This window comes from Desmodus rotundus, chromosome 9 (genome assembly GCF_022682495.2).
Source record: "Desmodus rotundus isolate HL8 chromosome 9, HLdesRot8A.1, whole genome shotgun sequence".
NCBI classification, from domain to species: Eukaryota; Metazoa; Chordata; class Mammalia; order Chiroptera; family Phyllostomidae; genus Desmodus; species Desmodus rotundus.
Genome location: NC_071395.1, coordinates 1,073,619 through 1,092,335, shown reverse-complemented (window position 1 = coordinate 1,092,335; position 18,717 = coordinate 1,073,619). Strand labels below are relative to the sequence as shown.

Sequence of the window (18,717 nt, the reverse complement as noted above, 5' to 3'; positions counted from 1 at the left end):
ACACCAAGGCCTTGCTCGGGGGCAGGTAGGTTCTTCATGAAGACTGATTTCACCCGCCCTGTTTGGGCAACTTCTTTCTGAAAGCCCTGCCCACCCACCGCTGGGGAGGACTCCAGGTGATTGCTTTGTAATGGAGCCCCGAAGGCTATTTCAAGTCCATTCAGAACAATTGCATTCATTACGTCAGTGTGGCCAAGAGCTAGATGGAAACCTATAAATACATTTTGTAAAAAAAAAAAAATCTGATTATAAGTTGCATAGTCAAAATATTACAACTAAAATGAAGTCCATTAAACACACACGCTGAAACGACATTGTCCTTCTGGAGTTGTGACATTTGGAACCTTGCCTTTAACTGTCCACACGGGGCGACACGCGTGTGTGATCCAGGAAGCAAGCACGCACCTTTCCTGTGAAATCGCCATCTCTCCGTATCCAGGAGATGTGCCGTCCGCGTGGGCGAGGGGGTGGGGAGCCCCGACTGCTCCTTACGTGTGCTCACACAGGTGGCAGCTCGTTTGCTGTCTTCACACCTCAGTTTTCTGCCCCGAAATGGTGATGATTCCCTTTCTCATTCTCTGAACCACAGAGTTTTTAGACAATTAATGTACACAGGCTCACGCGCCAGCCCGAAGCCCTGGTCCAGATGACCGCCCATCACTCCAGGCCTGCCGCTCTGATCGCCTCGACAGCACCGTCCGCAGGCAGGAAGGCGTGTCCCGGACACTCACCAGGCCGCAGTCGGAGCTGTTCTGGGCGGAGGGTCTCAGAGCAAATGAGTGGTTCCCGCTGAGAAATCCGTATGCTTAGATGTCTTTTTTGTCTCATCCTCACTGACCTTGGTACGGGCTTGGCTGGCAGAGGGTTTGTCCGTGAAAAGCGCCGTTGTCTCGCACTTACAAAACGGAGTCGGATGCCGTAGAAGCTTCATACTGATATTTCAGAAATGGTTAAACAGTCGATCAAGACGGTTTTATTTGTAAAATTTCTCGAGATTCCCTCGGGGTAGAGTTTGTTTTCTGTGGTAACATGTCCAAAAATCATGAGCGAAACATTCTGCAAGGCTGTTTCTTTACATCAGAAGAGATTTTTTGCCGCAAAGCGCCGCCATTCCTACTGCAGACACACACACGCATGCAGATGACTGTAGGCGGGTGCGTGTGGAGGTCACGTGTACATGCCATGTCTGATCCAGAGCATGTCTGCGTGCAGTGTGCACATGTGTGTTCACACTTCGCCCATGAACATGCGTGCCATGTGAGTGCGCACACGTGTGTGTGTGCATGTGGAGGCATTAGTCTAAGGATACTCGGGAACAGCCAAGCATGTGTTGTTTCGAGACACCGTCCTTGCGTGGCCGTGGGGTCGGGGAAATTCAGGGGGGGCAAAAGCAGCTTCGCAGTCGAGAGCACACGAAACTCAGGGTTTATTCTTGTATTACTGTCTTATTTCCCACAGGAACAACTGTAAACCCACTCTCGTCCCACCCTGTACCTTTTTATTTTCTTCCTTTTTCTAAATCATACATTTTTGCTGCCATTCAGTTGTGCGAACGTGTCACTTAAGGGGAGCCATGCTGCACAGGGGATGGAAGACGGAGGATACGATATGCCAGCCACGTGAAAGCGCTTGACGGGGAGTTACCAGAATCCTCCCCGGCTCCCCCTCGCCTGCAGCCCAAACCCGAATGATCTATGTTCATTCTGCACTAGCTCTGTGCGGAAAAAGTTAAGAAATGGGGTTTGGTTATATTAAGTTTCGCCTGCGGACCCATTAAAATCTTCAAATGAGTGCAGCCTTTCTGTCACCTATTCATCAGAGACCAAAAATATCCCCAAGGAGAAAAGATCACGTTTTATCTACAGAGCTAACTTTTCAATAATGATGTGAGTTTTTCTTGACATTTTTCCAAGTGGTCAGAAATCTTACTCATGAGTCAAAAGTGAAGGATTTGAAATAAAGGCGTAGCTTCCAAATCCTGCTTTAAAAACACGACATGTATTTCTAAACTCTGTGTAACTTTTTCCATAATTAGACACAATCCTCCTGATATGAAAAATGCTGACATTTAACTTGTTCCATAAAGACCCCAGTGCACCAAGGAGCACCTCTGCAAAACCCCTGCATCCTGGGAGCCTGCACAGTGAGCTGCTAGGCGGAGGCTTCCACCGAAAAATGAAGTCCGTGGCACAATGAAAGGCAGCGGCTGTGCCCAAACCTCCCCAGAGCCATGCAGATGCCGCCCTGTGTTTACAGTACACACGGCTCTGTCTCCTTGTGACCACCCCTTCCCGGCAGACTCTCTGCCCCGAAGCTCCAGACCTGAGTTAGGGACACAGGGCCTCTCCTCTCAGCGCGACACCCAGACTTATGAGCAGGGAGCTGGGTTGGGGTGGCAGCTTCTGGTCTTCTCAGTGTGCCTCTCGTGGCTTAGAACCACCACCTACACCTGAGCTGGAACCAGGACAAGTCAGGGACCAGTCTTCCTGGTCCCCTGAGTCTGCACACAGCTGCTGCTCTGGGACGGGCCCCCAGGGGACGAGGGCTCCTCTGCTCCTTCTAGGAGGGAGCTCTGGTGCCCAGAGCCCAAGGGCAAGAGATGCTGGCTCCTGGCCCCCCCAGGGAGCCAGGTGGAGAGGAGCCCCTGAGTTCTTGGGTGCCCCCAAGTGGGAAGAAATTTTGTCAAAGCTGGGGCGGGTCAGGCAGGGCGTGGGTCATGGCTCAAATGCACACACTTTCACGGTTCTTACCAGTCTTAGCAGGTTCTCGTGAATAAATAGTTCTTCATTTACTGTGTGTCCTCAGCTCACCTTATAAATACTTTAGATCTTTTAAGAAACAATGTCCACACTATGGCTGTCTCGCTGGGAGAGGGCCCACCTCACTCCTCACAGCACCGTCCAGAAGTCCAGAGTCAACCGCGCGTGCGGGCAGGCAGTTTGTGCCCACGGCCCGCGGGCCCCAGGTCACGGCTGGCCCTCCTGGTCCATTCTCATCAAAGCAGACACACAGACCCTGTTGGCACGTAACTAAGATGCCGTCACATTTGACTCAAAATCCCCCAAACTCCCCTGAAAGGGGCCCCGAGGTTGAGCCAGCAGGCCCCCTGCCACCTGCGTTGTCAGCCTGTCTGGTTTTTCCGTGACTGGAACTTGAAGGTCCCTGTGGGCTCCAGGCCTGCCGTCCTTGGTGACGGCTGTCATCCCCGCTGTTACCGCCCTTGTGTGCTGCTTGCTCCTTTGCCTGGTTTGGTGACTCTGGTTTAGACCCCAAGAGTCCCCTCTTCCTACAAATCACTGCTGAGGCAGCTCCACCCAGGCTCTGGATTCCTGAATTTGGAGGAGCGCTTCCCAGCCCCCCACGCCCCCCACCCCACACGCCCCTGAGAACCACGGGTGGCGGTGCAGGCTGACAAGCACCTTAGTGACCTCATCTCGTGTCCACTCATGCATGTCCTTTCCAGGACCGAAAAGGGGGGAACGTGGGGAGGACGCGCTGCCTTTCTCTCTTCCTCAGAGGAGGTTCCCCCTGTTCTCACGCCCTGCGGGTGGGAACGGTTTCGTTTTACTGCATTTTTATCTACTTCAATCCACATAACCCCTTATCCTAACTCTCTCTGCCTGAGTGGCCACCTGGCGTCGGGGTTAAGCTCTGGGGTAGAAATGCAGCTGCAGCTGCTCGTGGTCACCTCTGACAGCCACCGTTTCCAGGCGGGGCTTCCAATCGAAACCCACTGTGGTTTTGCAGGTAATTTGGTTGTTAAATCTGTTGTGTGTTGTCTTTCTATCACTATTTCAAATCCTAAAGTAGGGTCTGCAAAAAGTGCTTTTAGATGTGGCAAAAGTATTAAATGACGAAGTCAAGGGTTAGTGGCGTTTCCTTGGGAGACAGAGCGATGGAGGTTTGTGAACATGTAGAAAACGGACCGTTCCTGCGGTGGTGACTTGATGCTGTTCTGCTGCTGGGAGCTGTGGTGAGGAAGACGGCGGCAGGGAGGGGGAGGAGGCAGAGCGGCAGTTGCGGGTGACGGCAGCAAACGCAATGCTCATCCCACAACTTGTCAGGTGACTGCACTCTGGACTGTGGGACGCGGGCTCGCAGGTGGCACTTGGTATATAGCGTGTCCATGTGTCCGCGTGTCCGCGTGTCCACGTGGGTATTCCATTAGCTATTAATTTTCATACTGCTTAGCGGTGAGTTTAGAGAGAAATGGCATTTCTTGCCTCGCGTTGCGTCGTGGTGAGTCCTGGACATGCTGGCCTTGTCCTGGCAGGCAGGCGAGAGGAGCCGCCTCGCACAGAAAAGCTCCACGGCCCAGATGCCTCTGTTTGGTTTTCCTGGCCGAGGGCAAGTCACACACGCCCGGCCCCCAAACTTCTATTTTATCTGTCGCTGCTTTCTTCTGTCAAGTAGCTGTTTTATTGCTGACCATGTCTAACCTCGGAGGACTAAATACCACCTACAAAATGCACTTTAAAATTAGGCAGCCGTAATTGAAGGAAATGAACTATTGGTATCACTTAAAGCGCATCACTGCGAGTCTGCGGAGGCTTGTTTTGGGCACCCGAAGCTGCTATTTCTGGTGAAGTGTGAAGCCTTGAAAGACGTCCTTTCTGCTTTGTGGTTTCTGGGCGCTGAAGTCACCTTCTCAGATTAGCCAGAGGAGCTCTGGTCCTTCTCAGGAGCTGATGGGAGCCCATCACAGCAGAGATTCCCCAGGAGATAAGCTAAAGATGGCTTAGAGCTGTTGTATTTAATTTACTTGCCTTAAGGCAAATAAACATTCCCTCTAATTATTAAGTTTTGTTTACATTACACTGAACAATGAACTATGCTCAAAATACAGAAGGAAAAGCCAGGTTGCTTTGAATAAAATAAGGCCTGAGCTATTTTGCCTGTGAATCTTCTGTGACTTGATTTGCCCCGGGCAGGCCACTGCTGATGGTCAGCACCTGTGTTGGGCTTCAGACCTGTCTGGGCTCAGATTTCATCCTTGCCAGTTACTGGATGAGTGGCCTTAATCAATGACTTACAGTTGCTGTGCCTTAATTTTCACATAGATAAAATGGGGATGGTAGCAGTTCCCACCGCATATATTTTTGTGAGTAGATGAGATGTAGCTACATCTGTGTGTGTGTGATGCTGGGCAAAGTGCTGGCACATAGTGTTTCAAAAAGCATTGTCACCATCCTCACCATCATCATCACCACCATCCACACCATCATCATCACCACCATCACCATCATCATCACCACCATCACCATCATCACCATCACCACCATCATCACCACCACCATCGTCATCATTGCTATCATCACCACTTCCACCACCCCCATCATCATTGCTACCATAATTTTCACCATATTTCTTCAAGAAGTATATGATCATTCCCTTCGAAATAACAGGATGAGGATGATGACAAAACCAACAAATGACTTTTTGCATGTTTGACGTGCACATTGGAACAGGTACACGGATATTCGCATTGCCTCACGGTCCTCCATCCATTCGTAATTCAACCCTGAATATGGTTGCTGATTGTAGGTGAAGGGCTTGGTACCGTCCATGGGGTCAGGCATCCACCAGGGGTCTTAGAACATGCCCCCCAAGGAGAAGGGGAGACTACTGTGCCCATTTTCATATGTTTGCTTCTGAATGAATCCAGAGTCATCTTGTGGAGTCAGAGAGTCTGGCCAAAGGGCTGATTTCTCAGCTCTTATTCTAGGGTGGAGCACCTAACACAGTTCTGGCCAATCAGAGGAAAGCCTCGCCATGTATGGGGCCTCCAGGGAAGGAGGACAGACACACGGACCCACCCTCTGCCCGTGGCCTTTGCTTCTGTTTCTTGTGCATTTAAGCTCTTGGCTGAGATTCATCATAAAACTAGATCAGGGGACTCCGAGGCTCCCTCCTGGCCCTCGTACGCTGGGACCCACCCCTACCCTCCCAGACTCACCATCACTCAAGACAAATAGGCGCTTTCTGGTGCCCTGTTTCTGTCTGCCCGTCCGCACAGCTTGAACCCGGGGGGTTCCCACTGCGGGTTTTTCTTAAGCTGCTCTGAGTTTTGCCTGCTTTCGCGCCGCCCCATTGTCTGAAACCTGCAGCACACGAAAGGCGTGTTTACGTGGAATACCCTGGACACAACGGCCCGGCCCTCCTCAAGGAGTGTCCATAGTGAGACTTTATGCCTGTTTATCAACCAATTATCAGATAGCAGTTCTGTCAGTAGAGCCTTGAAGTGGTCAATAGTAGCCTAATGAGCTTTCACAGACAGATTTTAATTTCATGGCTTCAGTGACCAAACTTGTTTTTAATTATTAAATGACTGAAATAGTCAAGAGCCAAGATTTTAAAGATTTTTTTAATTTAACCCCTGCGGTACTGAACACACACTTTCAAATTAGACAATCCAGCAAACATGCCAGTGACCACGTTTTTCTTTTTCTTTTTCTTTTCTCCTTTGCATTTTTCAATTTGGAAGATTCTTTCAGCTTGACTGCTCATCTTGTGCTTGGCCATCCTGAGTGTCATTCCCTCGGTCCATGGTCCCCTCCTCAGGGCTGACCCCTCGGCTCCCTGCGGTCATGCCTGTAGTGACTTGAGCAATTTGAAAACCTGAGAAATTGCCCCCAGGCAGTCGGTGCCGGTTAACAATGTAGGAGGCGAGGTTGTGCTCGAGGTGACGTTGTCCTGAGACGAGGTCTGCACTGATACTTGGGTCCCCAAACACGCTGCCCCTTTAACACGCTGGTCACAAGGCGGGGGTATAACGTCTGGCGTGATTTTTGTTGGAAACACGTCAGCATGTCCACAGAAAAGGACAGTAATTGAATCATTTTGACAGGCAGTGACTTAAGTGAGCATAATTTATTTGTTTTTTTTAACATGTAGGCACAATTTGTTAACCTAAAATTACATTTTGTTTGATGAAATTTAACCTATTTCACATGGTAGTGAAGGTTCCACAAAATTAAAAACAGTCACAGATGTGAATTATTCTAAGTCTTAGAGAGGCCTGGGATGTCCCCAAAGGACAAAATGTCACAGCAGCCAATATTTGGGGGACCGGGCTGCCAACCAGAGGGAGGGCCTGTGCCCGCCCCGAGGGCTTAAGACACTTTTCCGTAAATGCGCTCGGCTGACATTAAGGGGGAAAATGACTCTTAAGGGAAATCTCAGCTCGACTCAAAATTAATATTAGAAACGATTCCTCTGCCGGGAGAAAGTAATAGTTTGTGCAAAGCTGCATCTGCAGAGGGATGTGTTTGCATCAGTGAATCCGAACCATCGTCTGCGTGATCGCGGAAGTCTCTCCAAGGTTGGGGTGTGCCCTGGAGTGAAGGGCACTCGAGCCAGCGTCACAAAGGACCCGCCACCCTCGTTGACCACACACACGTACACACACACACTTGCACACACGCGCGCACACCCACACCCCCCCAGCTCCAACCTACACCGGGGCTCTATTCCGTGAACAGGGGCAGTAGAAGACAGAAAAAAGCGGACCATTCCGTGTGTGCTGCGGACAAACGCCCCAGGCACTGAGAGTGGAGCTGAGGCTCGGAGAGATGAGTCAGCGCCTGTCTTGGCAGCTCACAAAACTCTGAGTGAATGCGCTGAGAGGGGCGTGCCGTGTCCTGAGCAGTGACTGTGAGTGCTTTCCTCCTGCTTCTGCTGACAGTGACTATGGGAATGATGTCACAGTGGGGTGGGTAGCGCTACTCCTCTCTCCATCCCACTCTTAGTGCACTAACCAGCCTTGAACGCCATCATCGCTCCCAGAGCAGACGTTGTTAGAGGCTCCAAGTTCTTCATCTCTGGCGCCATTGCTCTTGCCTGGCCTCGTGTCTTGCAAGTGCAGCCTGAAGCTCCCCCCTGCTCTGCCAGACCCTCCCTGGAAAGTCTCTGTGAGGCTGCAGCCCACGCTCCCACACGCTGCCCCTGGCTCTGCGGCGGTGTTCTCCATCGCTGGGAGCACCTTCTGACAGACCACACAGTTGACCTGCCGACCGCGCCTCCCCTGGGTTGCTGCACTCAAACACGAGCCCCCTGACGGCAGCGACTTCTCTGCTTTGTTCTCTGCTCTGTCCTCCCACCTGGAGAGTCCCCGGCACGTTGTAGGACGTGGAAGTACCTGTTGCACAAAGGAGATTTCTGAACTGAATGCATGGACTGTCTTCACTGTCACCAACGGGAGAGTTCTGGCCGGACGCCCGTCAGCAGTGCAGGTGCCGAGTCAGCCCCGCGTAAGCCGTGGGGAGGGGACTGACTGTGTGTGTCTGTTCGCTGCCTTTAAGCAGAAAGCAGACGTTCCATGGGGTCAGGAACATTGAAGGAATGTGTCTCACTGGCCCAGAGTGGCTCTACTTCGGATCAACAAGTCCCCTGCAGGAGCCCCGCATTTGCTGTGCGCTTTCCTTCTCAGAAGAAAAACCCATCTGTGACTCGGGGCTCTCCGGAGATTGTCACTGTTCTGGGCTTCGGCCCACAGTGTGCCAGGAGTGACCCAGCCAGTCTCCAGGGTCACACGGCCACGACTCCATCACTTCTAAAACCAGAAGACAGTTTCAGTTCTGGAAACAGCAGAGACCCGGGGAGGCCCGGGATCATTTTCAAAGTCGACGATATGATTCCAAGTCCTTATTAAAAGGAAGACCTGATCCTGGGGTCCGCTTTCGTTAACCCCAGTGTCTCTCCCTAGAAGGTGGGCGTTCAGGAGGACAAATCGGTACACGGGGTGGGGGGGCCTGTCCAGTGCTTTCTCTTGTCACCGCATGTGCCTTCACACGTGGTCATCATTTCATTTATTCCCCTTTCAAATTCCTCCACTAAACATCTGTGATGAATTTATTGCACAGCATTTTATATATTGTTTCCTTAACAAAACATTTATTAACCACCGGCTATGCCCCAGGCACACTGCTGAGGAACGGATGTGAAACCACCCCAAATACTTTCCCGGTGGGCTCGTCGCACCAGCCGTGGGTCCCTGCGTGCAAACACCAGGCCACAGTCACAGGGACAGTGCCCTCGTCTGCCTCTCTCCGCTCTGTGCCAACACCTCCCCCAGGCTCGGGCTCCTGGGCAGCCACGTGTCAGGGGTCCAGGGAGCACTTTCCGTGCATCCGTGAGCCTGTCCTCCCCACTCCCGCTTGTCTCCCCATCTGCTCCGGTCCCCGTGTTGTGCCAGGGCTTCTGGAAAGCACACCCGTGGCTGAGCACCAAGTGCATGCTGCTCGCACACCCCTGTGGCTCCCTCTAGCTCTGCAGGGGAGGCCAGGGACCCTCTGCCCATGGACAAGGATGCTGCTGTCCTCACGGGGGTGCGCAGAGGCTGCTGGCCACCTCCCATCGGGGCGGTGCTCCTTCGATGGAACTGTGTCTCGCACCTCCCATCACCTACATCAGATGGTTTTGGCACAGTGTTGACCTGGGCCAACTGCGGGCGGTATTTATTATTTAAACAGATTAGCCCCTTATTGTTTTCCTGCTCTCTGGGCACGGGGCGATGGTCCACAAGATTTAACAGTCTCGTTTGGAGCATGCCAGAGTCCAGGGAGACCAGGGGTGTCTGCCGTGGGTCAGCAAGTGTCCCTGGAACAGTACTGGGCAGCTGACTCTTCAAACCACCGACTCTCACCAGACCTCCCTCTGCCTTTCATGCTTGTTAGAAAGGGATGAAGACTCGTGCTATCATTAAGCTTTCTGTGCTCGACGCAGAAGCCAGTGGGCCATTTTCCACAGCGAGCATGTGGGTTTGGTGACGTAAGTGCCCCCAAACCTTGGCGGGCTGACAGCAGGACTCTCGGCTGGACTCCTCAGGGGACGCAGAGCCAGGCAGGGATGTCCCCCTGGAGGTGGCTCAGGCAGCAGCAGGAAGCGCCTACCCTGCCCTGTTGACCTCTCCACGGCTGCTTCCGGAAGGCCTCCTGCCCTCCAGACCATACCTACCAGCCACAGGGCCGCAGGTGTCAGCTGCTACCCATCTCCTGCCCTTGAACTCAGTCCCGGCTCCTTCCCATTGGCTGACCCTGATGTGCACCAAAAATAGTAGCTGCAGAGCAGTCTGGGAAATACAGCATTTTGTTTTATAACCTCCAAGTAAAAATAGAGAAGACAGGAGCACTCCATATTTTTCATCAGAAATATAGACTGAAATCACTTCCCTTTGGTCATGAACTGGGGTCACAGTAGCAGCAGAAAGTGGTCGGAATGAAGAGGCTGGGTCTGTGAGCCCAGCAGAGACTTGGGGCCGAATTCTGGCTCCGACATCTCACACCCTGTCTGATCCTCAGTTTCCACATCGACAGGGACGCCAGGCCACCCCCCGCCCCCGCTGGGACACGAGGACCACATCTGACCACATCCGACACAAATGTAAAAGCCCGTCGCGAGGGCTGAGCAACAGCGAGCAATCAAAGAGAAATGACACAAGACCACATCAGTTACACGTGGAGACTGAGCACCGTTTTATCTTATTCTAATTTTTGAAAAATGGTGACCCTATTTTTATTCAGCCAGTAGATCACCACGTCACCTCATTTTCCTATCAACTGGGAACTTTGTGTAACGGGTAAAATTAGGTCAAGTTAAGTGTCCTGTGAATATGTGCGGCGCCCTTCACCTTGTCATGGGACCTCCCGCTCCTGCGAGAGACACTGTTGTTTCCACCCATACGCAGCCCCGCCCAAGCCAGTGGACCCTGTCACGTGTGTGTCTGTGTTTATAGTCCCACAGGCCCCCTCTGTTTGTGTTAGAAAACCTTTCCAGCTCTGTAATTTCTGTGATCTGTGTGAGCACCACGTTTGGTTCGAGTTCCCGCTGACCAGCCTGCATGGTGTGCGTCCCACACCCAGGATAGTAAGGAGTGAGGCTGTCCAGCCCCGCAAGCCCCTCGATGGCGGGAAGGGAGAGACCCCAGAGAATCACTGTCCATGGTGCATGGTGTTTGGATGGAGAAGGCATGCGCTCTTGTGTCATGTGAGCTGCTGCTCTGACCGTGAGGGGCCCCCGGGGGCGGGGTCCATCAAGCCCGGAATCAATAATGGCAATAAACCCCTTTTGCTGTCCCTCCCTTCCGCCTCCCCAGATCGATTGCTTTCTACCTCTGGTTTTTTCACCAGCGGTCCACAATTCATTTTACTATCTGTCAGGCGAGAAACGCCTTTTTTCCCTCCCGAAGAGATAGAGCAGGTTGATATTTCAGGTGTCTTCATGATTTCACTTCTCGCATCTTTGTTTCCAGGGTGTCACAGACCTAGCGTGCATCCTGGGCCCCGAATGCGGGGCAAACGCCACGCAGCGAGAGAAAGAAGGGCCGACGAGACGATTAGCGAGGACTGTTAGGGTTCGCGTGTGGCAGGCGCTGCTGTTCTCCCATCATGGACACACTATCACAAAACCTCCGTGACAGTCACCGGAAAGAGCCCTGAGAGCCGAACACATTGCTTCTCCCTTCCATGTAAATCGGGGGTCTCTGAGCCGCTGACGCTGGTCCCAGCCCCCAGACGGTGGGCTCAGCACCCCCACACCACAGGGCTCTCCTGAGGAAGTCCATCTGACTTGCACCAGAGCACCGAGTGCTGGCTCCCCGATGCCACTCAGGTGCTTTGTGACAACTCCAGGGCATCCCGCCCCAGTGAGGTGTCAGGGACAGGTGTGGCCGCCCCCCCCCCCCCCGGTGGCTTCCGGGTGGCTTTGTTACTGGACTTTCCAGCCTCGCCATGTCCCTCAGTCACAGCTCCTGGGAGAATGGTGACTCTTTGGCTGGTGCCAGGACCTGAAGGACTGAACTGCCCCTGCACCCTGTGGAAGCCTACAACTCATTTCATAGCCTCGCCTTCATGGCTCGGTCTCTAGAGTCACTTCTTGTGGCACATGGTAGAAAGCAGCCCGTCTCGGTGCAGAGAGGCTGGGCGACGAGGCCCACTCCCTGGAAGGGGGGATGGCAGAGGCACGCGGGTGGCCCGGGCTGCCCCCAGAGCTGTGTGTGGACAGGTCTCAGGTGCTGCGGCCACGGACCCCCTCGCCGCCCGCTCATTGGTTATGCCAGACACGGCCGTGTGATAGAAAGTGTGAATGAATTGCCAAGTCAACACTGCTCTTTATGGATTCAATCAGCTCCCATGTATTACTGTGCGTTGTCATTTAGAACCTCAATGGAAGAGATTCAATCCTACAACAAGGCCTTATAAAGCCGAGAAGCGTTTAAAGGGAGAAATATAAAGACACAAAAATTAGAAAATTGCAGGTCTGAAGCACGGACCTTGCAATATAAAACCATTCTCTGGCAATTTTTTCATATTCGTGTTTTAAATGTATACCTGCTGCCCTCAGAGCTGACTGGTTTTCACCCAAAGCAAGAATCCCATGTGAGTGTTCACTTTGTAACAACAAAGTGAGCTGCGCAGGTCCAAAAACGGGGGGGTGGGGGGGGGGATGCCTTACGCTTCCCTTCTCCTTTGCCCTCTATACTCACCTCGCTGCCTCCGCGCACCTGCGCCTGGCTTTGAGCCCCACCCTGCGCCCAGTGCAGGGGCCCAAGGCCCTTGCACCGCCCCCTGCAGCAGCTCCCGCCGCACCGACCCCGCTCCTGCGGCATCCTTGCGCCTGTCACTAAGCCTTCTCCCCGAAGGACGCAGCAGGAAGGTGCCCCGAGAGCGTTCTGTCTACGCTATTCAGATGGATGGATTCCTCCCACGGGTGAGCAGCAAAAGCTCACCGCTTCATGGTCTATGCTCACTTTTCTGCCTGAGTTCAGCATCACACACACGTCACACACACGTTCTCATACGTGCAGTAACACTCGCATGCACTCACACGTGCACACACAGTTACACTCACATACATACTGACGCATGCGGTAACACTTGTGTGCGTGCACACTCACACACATACACTCCCGTGCACACACTCACACTCGCTGACACACACACACACACCGTGCTCTTCCATCTCCTATTTGGGCACTCGTGACCCTTTTTTCTATGTTTTCTACACCTATCTCAGGAAGGGCTGCGTTCCATTCGGTCCCCTCCCCACCCCAGACTCTCTGTGTTCAAAATCCAGACCCGGTGTCAGCCACACACACCACGTGCCCAAAGCGTGCACTGCGCCTGTCACACCATCCGCTGTGTAAGGCTGTGAGCCGCCAGAAGACGAGACTATTCGTGTTTCTGTTTCCCACAGCGGCACAGAGGTCCGTGTCTCCTCCGCAGAGGCCGTGGCCACGGTGCCGCTGTGCTCCACTGACCCCTGGCGGGACGTCTGACTGTCTTGCAGGAGCACGGGATCCCCACCCACATGGGCTACGCGGTGGCCCCGCACCACTCGGGCGTCTACCCGGTGCACATGCAGCTGTACGCGGCCTGGAAGAAGGTCTGGGGCATCCAGGTCACCAGCACGGAGGAGTACCCGCACCTGAAGCCCGCGCGGCACCGCAGGGGCTTCATCCACAACAGCATCATGGTGAGCGCGGCGCGGGGCGCAGGCGGGGCCCTGCACGTCACTTCTGACCCCCTTACACCAGCATCCCAAATCCTGCCGCCCTGCGGCGGTGACCGGTCCGCGGGAACACGTGTTTGTCCGCACTCAAGCTTCTTAAACAGTGGGTGGTTCCGGCGGGAACAAGACCAGTGCCAAACGTGGGAATGGGCTTTGTGCAGACGATGCGCTGCAGTTTCCGGACCGAAGGCTTGCCGGGGGACCTCACACTTCCGGGGGATTTCTCTCATGTCTGTCGGGTGGATGGTTTTATTGAGAAGTGTCCAGGCAAGAAAACACCCCACAAGTCACCACCACAGTCTGGAGTCTGTCAGCAGACTCCGCCACACAGCCTCCAAGGGACAAATGTCTCCCTCAGTGTATTTTGGCTTCCAGGCACTTTCCTGGTATACTATGGAAGTGAAGGTATATGTTTTCATTTCAGATATATTAATTGAAAAAAAAATCTGATGTAAGAATGAGGCATCATTTCTTTTATATGAGAATAAAGCCAAATGAATTTTAGATGGGAATTTACAACCTTACAACGAAAAAATGGTCTTCTTCACTTCGAGATAAAACAGCCCACCTCCTGATCCGTTGCCTAGAGCTTAGCTAGGTTAACTGACTCTTCTCCCCGCTTCAAATATGCCTATCTCCCCCGCGCATCACTCAGATGCCTGTGATACAGAATTATCTCCCTGTCCATCTATGTCGTCACTATCGAAAACCAAAGAAAAAGCAAAATTACTCAATAGTTATTCCTCATAAAATATTAATGTTTCATTATAAATTGGCACTAGAAGCCTCAGGCTTCAATGGAGCTACTGATAATGCAAATGGTGGTATTGATCTCCATAGAAAGCAGGAGGTAGAAGAAGTACGAGTCCTGTGATTCTAAATCAGAGTGACAGGGCCCAGCTGTCCCACGGGTTCCATCACCCTTTGACATATTAGGAAATAAAAACATTCCCTTTAACCAATATTACGTGCATTCATTTACCTTGGATTTAATACAGACTGTTATGAAAACTAAGCAAAGAATAAATACAATTAAAGCTACTCTGTACAATTGGATGCATTTTTCCATTAGATAATGAGTAGTTTATTAGTCAAAATAAGTTCTTGGAATAAAACCACTTATTTGCTTTCTCTGTTGAATATTCCAATTTACCACAGAATTAACCACAGAACATGCCAGAAGCAACCATTAGATTGTATAACTACTTCTGTGATTAAAATTTCAATTCAGAGTATCGGAACAGCCAAATAAGGTGGAGGTGGGCGTGATGAGGACCGATGGTCTGAACCCCAGAGCCCGAGAGCCGGGTCCGCCCGTCGCGCAGGAGTGGGGAGACTAATGCCTAATGCCATGAAAAATGTAACCTCAGAGAATCTCCACGTTTGAATTAAATTAACCCTAAGAAGGCTTTTATTTTTTGCCAGTCCTCTAACATAACTCCACTGGTGGGTAAGATTGATGGAACTGAGTGGAAAAGCTCCACACACGTATGTGCCAGAAGATGGACAGGTGGGTCCCAGAGCAAATTAATCCTGAAAGGTCGCTGGGGCAGATGACAGACTGCAGCTGTCCTGCTGGGCACCTCGTGAGCAGGCAGGGCTCTTTGGGAGAGACAGTGATGTCGGGGTCAGAGCAGCAGCAGGGAGAGAGGAGACTCCGCGTGGAATGGACTCACTCCGTGAAAGAAGCCACAGGCTGAGTCTCCTGGGCTGAGCAGGGGAGTGAGGACAGGACCCTGGGCACCTCACCCATTCACAGGTCACCTGGAGTCGGGGCCACCTGAGCAGCATAGGGCACACACCTACAGCTTTGAAGTGACAGCTCCCTTACTATTTCCATAATCCCACCCAAATCAGCTCTTGATCACAGAGAGCCCCAGCTCCCGAAAGCTGGACCGGGCAGTAGGAAGGGCAGCTGTGAGCTCTGGTGGCAGCATGGTGGCTAACGAGGCCATGTCTCCTGTGTCCCGCCGTCAGGTGCTCCCGCGGCAGACCTGCGGGCTGTTCACCCACACGATCTTCTACAGCGAGTACCCCGGCGGACCCCAGGAGCTGGACCAGAGCATCCGCGGAGGCGAGCTCTTCCTCACCGTCCTGCTGAACCCGGTAGGCTGTGTGCTGTGTGCACGAACATCAGGGTTTTCGGGGATGTCCTTCCCTTGTGTCTGTCCCCAGTCTGCTCCCAACAGTAGCTGGCAGATCCCGGCCCTGCCAGAGAGAAGTTAGGCTGCGGCTCCCAATTATTCCATGCCCTGGTGACCTACCTCACACCAGGCGAGACGCAGGTGTGCGCATAGCCGGTGTTGCAGACAGTGATCAGTCTCACAGGAGCCCTGCAGGTCAGCTCCTGCAGCTGGACGGCAGCAGTGCCGTCCACGTGCCGCGCTGGGGCAAGGCCGACCCTTCACGGTCGCACCACTGGTGCGCTCTGTCCCTCAGCTGGGTTTGCTTCCAGCTCAAGACCTCAGGAGACCCGCTCCTTCTACTGGCACCTGCACTGGTTTTATTGGGGATCAAAGGGAGAATCTGGGCCTTTTCTCCCTTTGAATGCATCCTTTCAGCTTCCAGCGTGCCACTGTTTCACTTCCTGCCACGTGAGGACAAGTGTGGCGGTGGGGGGAGGTCTCGTGAAGCTCCCCGCTCTGAGGACTCCAAGAGGCATGTCTGCTTTCACGCCCTGGGGCTCACGGACGTGGGACGGGTCGTGTCTCGGGGAGACTCACTCCTGCTTTCAGCAAAGCAGCAGTGCACTGTCGTGGGGGGTCGGGGGGTGGAGCTCCAGGCACGCCTAAAGGGGACTATTGATATAAGTCATATTTGGTATTTATTTGGTATTTTAAATTCCTGATGAAATTAAATAAAAGCCTACCCCATGTAGAGGTGGAAATTGTAAAATGGATGGGGGGTGGGGGGTGAAAATGCTTTGTTACCTGAGTAAGTACTGACCCCCCCCACACGCTGCACAGTTATTAAAGCAAAACAAATGCTGACCACGGCGACCTCACTTAAAACGCCTGCCGAGCCGCCCGGGTTGATCTCAGCTGCAGGCGGAGCTGCGCGGTGGCAGTCGGCGCCTTCTGGAGGCTTCCTGTGTCCAGCCACCAACCACACCTGATTATCACTGTGAAGTGGTGGTGAGCTTGGGATAGGGAACACGCGTGAAGGACAGAGCCCCGGGCAGACCCAGCAAGAGGAGCTGTGCTGGGGGGAGGCCAGGACGTCCTCCATGGGCCAGAGTGAAGTCTGGACCAGGCAAGCAGTGCCCACGCCCAGGAGACAGGGGCCACCAGGCGATGTTGCTCAACCCCTGGGCATGGGCGGCCCCAGCAGTGAGGGCAATCCTACCGGGGCTCCCGGGCGTGGGCACAGAGAGCGTCCGACGAGTGCAAGCCACAACAGGGCTCCGTCCAAGCTGCGGGCAGCAGCTACTGTGTCCTGGGCAGCCCTGTGCAGAGAAGCAGACAGGCAGGAGGCGCAGCAGGAGGGTTTACCGTAAGGAGTTTGCTCTTGTGCTTGCAGAGGTGGACCAGCCCCAGATCTGCCTGTCAGCAAGCTGGAGATGCAAGAGGGAGGGCTGATGGGCAGGTCCCGTCACAGGGCCCGCAGGCTCAAGACCCAGGAGCAGCCCAGGCGTCAGTTCAAGTTCGAAGGCAGGAAACCGTAATGTCCCAGCTGGAAGCCAGTTGGGAGGGTGAGCACTCACTCACTGTGTTCTGTCCCTCCACCGACCGCTGGGGCGGGGAGTGCGCTCCTCGGTTGACCAGTTCAGGCACCATCGTGTGAAAACAGCCTCACACTCGCACACAGCGATGTTTGCGCCACTGTCTGGGTGCCCTGTGACCCAGTCACAGTCACATTTACTCTGTGACCAACCACCCACCAGATGAGGAGCCCCCTGGGAGGGAGATAGAAGATGGCCGAAAGTGGAAAATGCAGGAAAGACCACATAAACCTGGAACCTTTGTCCGTGTGTCCGTGTGTGAATAGAGGCGCCGCAGGTGGGGGGCTGTGGGCAGAACCCCCCTCGCCCCGCAGATGTGAGGAGAAGCGCTGAGGCTGCTGGATTAGCTGGTGTTTCAAGTGAGACGGTTCCAGCAAGGGTGGCAAGGAACGAGCTCAGGAGCAGAGGGAGGACAGGAGGAAACAAAGAGAAAACACGGGAGGATGCCGGCCCCATGTCCGGCCGGTTGGTTCCCTGTATCTAGCCAACTCTTCCGTCTCTGTCCAAGGAAGCCCTTTCTCCTGGTGTTTCTTCAAACGCCTGCCGAGGGAAACATCTCTGTGCCCGCGGACGGGAAGGTGAGTTACTGACGTAGTTGATACGTGAACCCGGGACAACATTATACTCTGACAGAGCTGGTTCCCAGTGGGCAGGCCTGTGATCACGTTGCTTTCAGCATCAGTCGAAGTTTCCTGGGGAAATGTGCTTGTTTGCAGCGGGAAGCACTCAGCACCCATGAGGTCATCCAGAGCGAAGACCACCTTCTCCACCGGTGTTCTGACCCACTCGGCAGCAGGAAAGCGACGTCTGGGGAGGCCGGCACCAGCGCACGTGGTCCTGGTGTTGGCCTGTGCTCTGAGCACTGAAGGCCAAGTGACCGACATGCACACCGCAGAAACCCTGCAGACGCCGTGGATCGTGACGGCCGTCTCACAGGGCGGATTTCTCTGTGGATCTCGACTGATCTATCAATTTCAATCCCCAGTGTCGGGTTTGCCTGTGCTGGTGATGGATGAAGGAGGTGGTGATAGGACCCGCCCCAGACGATGGTGTTAATAATCCAGGTTCTCTGAGCACATTGGAACGAGAGACCAAATCCAGTACAATAAAACTTAACGAGGAGCACAGGAAAGCCCCAAGATTGCTTCCAAAGGAACTAGTGGTATAATTTCAGCACTCGGTAAGGATAAACATTACATGAGGGTCGATTAAATCTGCCAGGAAATTGTCCCGGCTGCAATCAGGACATGCGCTCCTTGTCACTGAAGCCGTCCACACAGACACGCTGTAGGCAGGTGGGCTCTGTTGCTGTAGCATCCCTTTAGCATCCCACCTGACACTAAGAATCCGTGTTTCTTTGCAATCCAGTCAGACCTGGGGTAGAGCCCTTTTATTGTGAGACATAAAGAAATACAAGGCAGGTTTAATTTTAGATGCGACAAACCCACCTTATAAATCTGGTTAGATCTATGGCTGTAAGGTCAGAGGAA

General features: G+C 53.3%; 1 protein-coding gene across 1 annotated transcript in view; it reads left to right on the top strand.

Moving 5' to 3' along the window:
* Positions 1-18,717, top strand: part of LOC112312510 (bifunctional heparan sulfate N-deacetylase/N-sulfotransferase 4) — a 118,220-nt gene that overhangs the window by 62,927 nt on the left and 36,576 nt on the right. The window contains exons 5-6 of the mRNA XM_053912104.2: positions 13,285-13,470; positions 15,484-15,612. Of these exons, the coding sequence (XP_053768079.1) occupies positions 13,285-13,470; positions 15,484-15,612 (315 nt within the window). The remainder of the gene's footprint in view (positions 1-13,284; positions 13,471-15,483; positions 15,613-18,717) is intronic.